Source organism: Spinacia oleracea, chromosome 3 (genome assembly GCF_020520425.1).
Source record: "Spinacia oleracea cultivar Varoflay chromosome 3, BTI_SOV_V1, whole genome shotgun sequence".
NCBI lineage: Eukaryota > Viridiplantae > Streptophyta > Magnoliopsida > Caryophyllales > Amaranthaceae > Spinacia > Spinacia oleracea.
In genome coordinates this window covers 138548879-138554845 of record NC_079489.1, presented here as the reverse complement: position 1 = coordinate 138554845, position 5967 = coordinate 138548879, and the positions used below count along the sequence as shown (strand labels likewise).

The 5967-nt window shown below is 34.5% G+C and overlaps 1 protein-coding gene across 1 annotated transcript; it reads right to left on the bottom strand.

Moving 5' to 3' along the window:
* Positions 1 to 1155: 1155 nt before the first annotated feature.
* On the bottom strand, positions 1156 to 4423 carry LOC110797134 (transcription factor HHO5). Its single transcript, XM_022002227.2, has 5 exons — positions 4017 to 4423; positions 3770 to 3912; positions 3361 to 3697; positions 2644 to 2720; positions 1156 to 1744 (listed from the first exon to the last, which is right to left on the bottom strand). The coding sequence occupies exons 1-5, from the start codon at positions 4240 to 4242 to the stop codon at positions 1490 to 1492; spliced, it is 1038 nt and encodes a 345-aa protein (XP_021857919.1). The 5' UTR covers positions 4243 to 4423; the 3' UTR covers positions 1156 to 1489.
* Between the last annotated feature and the right edge of the window lie 1544 nt (positions 4424 to 5967).

Here is a 5967-nt window from a genome sequence, read left to right as displayed (position 1 = left end):
GACGATCTTCATTTCTTGCATTCTGTTCCTTTTCATTGAAGAGGAACTTTTGCATTATGGCTATGGCCGCGGTCATCTCCTCTCTTGTAGGTATCAGAGGTCTTGAGACCGTCGTGTGAGTATGCGTTGCCTTACTCGGCTGGGAGGTAGGATGCGTCTCTGATTTAGATTCTGACCCGTCGTCGTGGAGGCTATCCACTCTTGGATGAAAAATGGTTGGTTTTGCAAGGCTTTGTAGTATCTTCCCCACACACAGCCCAAATTGTTTCGGTGTTGAAACAATGGGTTTCGGATTGAAAGCCCTTTCGTTGATTTGGAAGATCTTGCTTGTTTGATTGTGTAGTCCAAATATACTTGCACAATGACAAAGTTACTAGCCTCGGGGGTGTTTCCGAGAAAAGCCTCTCCGATGCCTAGGTAAGCACTTGTTCGGATTCTAAAGAGAGTTTTCTAAAGGATTGTAAGCGTTAAGGAAATAAATTGGACATACCTTGATATATGCGCTTTGGCGGCATATATATAGTGTTTGTGTAGTAAATGTTGTTTAGGTCATTTATTGTCAAATGGGCCTTGAGCCATTTGGGTAGGACTTGGAGTCATTGCTGGTGGGAGACTGTGAGCTTTTGTGTTATGCTTAGTCATTGAGCTTTTGGACAATAGGCCTAATTGGGAGCCAATTGGCAACCCAAACAAGTTGAAATACTCATCTTCCCCCATAATCCATTTATCCATACCTCCATTCCTTGAGAAGATTTTGCACAAACAAAATTCTCTTTAAAACTCCTCCAGATTTAGGTCACCACTCAGGCACTCACTATAAAACAGGGCATAAAACCAACCAGACAATATAATTGCCAAAAGTTTTATAAAACCATTGAATTTAGATGATTCTAATCCCACCATTATCCCTCTATAGAATCATTACCACACATTATATATTGTACGTTTCCTGAATAGACTATCCATTGTTGATTGTCCCCTCTTTCTTGCCACGCCTCGTACGCCACAGGATACCACTTGACATCAGATCAACTCTTTTACAAAGTACAGTAGTTCGTTAAAAGAAACTTCTCTACTATATATGTACAACTGCAGTTATACCAATCACGAAAAAGAGAAGTGAAAATCAGAACTTGATTGAACATTTAAAGCAAATCGAAAGAAGAGGCACAAGGTTATTCTATAACTCAACATCCGGTACAAACAATTAATACAGATAATCCTAAATCTCGCGGCAAAATTTGTTAGGGCCTCTTCTTCCCTCCACACTAAAAGGCCTCAAATGTGGGCAGTATATAGGTGTGGAGCATAGCAGTTTCCCAGCCTCTCCTTTTTTTTGTTACATTTCAATAGTTTTACATGCTTGTCAAAGCTTTGCATTTTAGTACATTATAATACGCTATACTATATTATACTAGATTCACCCTAGCCAAAGCTCAAAGGTGTGTTACGTTACGTTGTTGAATTAGCAACAACCTGCTATATATTTCTACATATAATGCTGAACTTTCCAGCTCTGACCATCAGATTTCTCCTCCTCTTCGTCTTCTTCCATGCTTGAAGAGTTACATTTTCTCGAACCCTTCAAGTGAAATGGGCCTTTTGGGGAGCTTGAATGTTGAAGGTCCATTGTTGAACACCCCAATTCAAGCTGTTCTTCACTATGATCCATTCCTACTTCAGCTGACAATCGAGTAGTGGTAATGCTACCAGTTGGATGCTTTTGAACATGAAGCCTATACTTCTGTATAAAGCCATACATTCAGTCATTCAACCTCAGCAAACATGTAGGCTTCATATAAAGTATATAATATAGAGTCATACTAACTCCGTATCAAAATGATTTTTATATTTTCCGTTTTAGTCTGTTTCTTAATATTATTTACACTTTGTTTTATTCTATTTTTTGACATGAAAATTTACTACCTTACCTTTCTTACCCCACAATATTTACAATTTTTCACTTTTTGTTACTTTATTCATTTTTTTTCTTACACTCACCCACATTTTTACACATTACTCTTACTTTAACCATATTTTCGTTTATTATATTCAACCAACTTTCCCATTTTTATTTTAGTATTTATGCAAATAGTAACCGTAAAGATCTTTATAAAACAGAGGTGTAATGATTTCGGTTCAGGTCCTCCATTGCATCAAACAAATAGACATTTTATGATCTCTTAGCAACTTAGACAAGTTTCACACTTCCAAGACGGCATACAGATATTTTACTAGACCTAGAGAAAACCTGATTAGAATCCATCAGAAAGCTTACAACAACTGACTAGTTTGACAAGTAACATGAAATATTGAAAATGAATTCCCCTGTTCCTTAACTATCTGTTGCATGTCAGTTGTACGAGTCCGGATTCTCTAGAGTTTTATTACAAGGTAGAGTTGTATCTAAACCATACAATTTAAAATCAATCGCTCACATTGATGAGAAAAAATAAGGGGAATTTGGGAAAGATAATATATGAACCATTGATTTTTCATTCAATGGTTGATATGTTCAAACTCTACATTATAGAGTTATTTTAAAACTCTAAAGGATCCAAAACCGAGTTGTACGGAGTAACACAAATATGTCGGTTAATTTAAGGATTATGGACTTATGGTAATACGGAGTATGAAACTAACCTGTAAATGGCTTTTAACTTCATCATTAGTTAGTCCATCCACTTTCATAAGCTCTCTTATGTTTTTAGGAGTAGCCACTGCAAATCAAACATATAATTAATAACACATGAACAGGGTACTCTGATACGTATAAAACTCCTATCAAACACTAATTATGCCCAAAACAACATTGAAATTTTTATACCCAACTAGGCAACTACTAGTACTTTTGAATCATACTTGTGTAAAGATTCTGTCTTTCTAAAATCACCTTTCATTAATGTCCGTCAGAGTTCGTTAGTTAACATGGACTAATCCGTACTATTCCGTACTCTATAAGTAGTTCAATTATTGCAACAACCTTTATCAAATTTCTTTTTTCTACCATACTCACCGAGTACGGATTTGTAATCAAGTCATGCACATCTAGGTACGAACTACTCCGTATGAGGTACGGTAATATTATTACAAGTGACGGCACCGTATGGGTGTCTACCGACCCTCTAAAGACGTGTCATTTTTTATATCTATTTTATTATAATGTAATAGATTATAATGTGAATACCCCTATTAAAAACATTTGCCTCCGTCGGAGAATTATAGAGATACGTGGTATAACATACAATTGTGGCAAACTTTTTATGGAAAACAAGTTATTAAGACTACAACTTACAAGTATTAATTTTGATGGATTACAAAAAAAAATTGGCATTTAAATTAGAATAACGATAATCTCACCTTGGGGCCCACCTAGCTTTTCAAGTGCGTCAATAAACCGTCGATGAAGCTCCGGCGACCAGCACCGACGTCGTTTCCTAGCCGTTTGATACGGCAGCAGTTTGGTTTCAAATTTGTCTTTCTTATCTTTGATTATGGAGAAACCCGGACCGGAAAGCATTCCTCCGGTTAGAAGTTTCTCTAAACCCGGTTCATCCACCGTCGGGTTGTTTGAACCGGGGGTCACCAGAGAAAGTCCTGTAACATCTTCCGTAGCCTTCTCAAAAGACAAAACTGTCCCTCTCGGGCCTCTCTCCTCATATTTACGCGGCTCGTAGTCGCCGCCTCCTTCATTTGTCTGTAACGCTTGCAATTACAATTCTGTCCTAGAAAACGCCCAAATTAAAAATAAAATGAAAAAAAAAGGTACCTTACTCCATAACTGAACAGAGCTCATCCACGTCTTCTTCTCAAACTCATCAATTCCCAATTTTACCCCTACACTTTCATCAATTTTACCATCCCACCGCTTTCCTTCGTTTTTCTTCACCACGTCTTTCAACATGTTATTAGCTGTGATTTACCCAATGTTACCAACTGGTGTTAGAAATAAATAATAATTGTGATCGATTTGAGAAAATAAATAATTAAATTGATTAAAAACAAAGAAAGCAAACCATCGTTTAAGATATTGAATGAAAGGGGAAGTTCACGCTGAAATGCCTGGATCTTCTTAAGCTCGTCTTCAAGTCCGTTAATGAAATCATAAAGCTTAGATAATTCGGAAGAATTTGAGATTCTGGCGATTAAAAATCGAGTTAAAATTTCGTGAAACGGAGAAGAAATCGGTAGAATCGGCAGACTCAAATCTAAACTCAATTGCGGGAAATCGGAAGACATCATTTTAATTTTTCTGATTAATTTGGGCTAATTATTTTTTTTGTTGTTATTGTTGTTGTTGTTGGATTTATCAGGAGTGAAAAGATAGGTTCACACTTATTACAGTTGTGAAGATAAGCATGACAATTGACAAGAATGAGGAGGGAGGAAAACACGAGAATAAGCCAACTCATTTATAGGGATATAGAATAAAATGAGCAAACGCAAACGGGTCGTCGCGTAAATAGATTCCACAATTTTTATTTTACTTTATTAATTTTTTTTCGTATCCACTTTAGAAAGACTTTCTCTTATTTCTTCCATTTATTTTTAAATCAAGGGTGTAGAATTAAAGAATTGTTAGTACAGAGAATCAAATAGTGATCTTATTTTATTTTATTTGGGCGTGTGTCTTTCGGATAAGCATGGGTAGAATGTTATAGCCGTAACTGAAAGAGGAAGTATTTGCGCATATCAGATATGTATGGGCAAATACATATCAGAACAAAAGACAAAATAGGAAAAAGGACAAAAAAGAAATTAAATGGTACTTTTTTTTACAGAATGGTACTTTTTTTTTACAGAATGGTACTTTTTTTAACATGAATGGTACTTCCTTTTTTGTCTTTTAGCTATTTGTCTTTTAATTGATATGTGTGTTGTCACACATATCTGATATGCGAAAAAACAACCTCGTAACTGAAATGTTTGTCTAGCCAATTTATAGACGGATTACTATTAAGTTCACTTTTTATTTAAACAATTTAGCTTTTACTATTGACATAATTTTGATTGTAGTATTTTCAATTTTTAATGAGTATTTGCTCCGTTACACAAAAAGTTTCATATGGTGTGAAAAAAGCGTATTAAGCAATTACATGTGCGTGTAAGAAATACCGTCATTGTTGTGTACTTTTATAGGAAATGTGAGAAAACAAAAGTTTATTTAATTGTGATTGTGGGATGGTTGGGACTTGGGTGGGAAAAAGAAAATTTGTGTAACAAAAAATAATCGAATCTTTTTTTTATTGTTCTTTTGGCACAAATTTCAGAAAGAGTGAGAATAAAATATATGGTTAAAATAGAAACAGGAAATGTTTTTAGAAACGGAAGAAAAAAAAAATGAAACATTTTGTAGACGGAATGAGTAAAAACTATTAAAATTTGATATTTTGGTAATATATTTAGACAAATCTAAAAGTTTAAACCAATTTTTCAATAAATTATTCTACTACATTTAACCATAAAAAGCCTCTTGCAAAAATTAGTCAAATGAGACAAGCAAAATAATACTCCCTACATTGAAATACAGTATTTTGTTGCGTAGAATTTTCTTTTACAAGTACTCCTGAACTAGCTATAGAAAAACTTTTTAAATATTACTCCCTCCATTCCTAAATGATGTATCCATTTGGAAAAGGGTGGTGTTTTTAAGAAAATTGGAATCTTAATTTGTATTGGTATAAGTATAATGATTGGGTGTAAGAAAAATGATTGTATATATGTAAGAGATTATAATAAAAAAAAAATAAATAATAAAGAAATAAGGTAAGAGAGAGGAGTGATAATGATGGGTGATAAAGGAGGTGAAAGAGTGGGTATATGGGGAAGGGAAAAGAATTAAATAATAGGGGTGAGGAAATTTAGGTGGGGAATCTTTAGGTATTTTGGTAATTAGATAGAAATGTAAAGGTATTTTAGGAGAAAATGTATGTCCACAAATAGAAACGGAAACAACAAAAAAAAACG

Coding starts and splice junctions, on each gene's coding strand:
- LOC110797134 (XM_022002227.2), bottom strand. CDS start 4,242: ATGATGTCTTCCGATTTCCCGCAATTGAGTTTAGATTTGAGTCTGCCG. Junction 2,721..3,360: donor AAAGCTAGGTGGGCCCCAAG/GTGAGATTATCG, acceptor TTTGATTTGCAG/TGGCTACTCCTAAAAACATA. Junction 1,745..2,643: donor AAGTTAAAAGCCATTTACAG/GTTAGTTTCATA, acceptor GGCTTTATACAG/AAGTATAGGCTTCATGTTCA.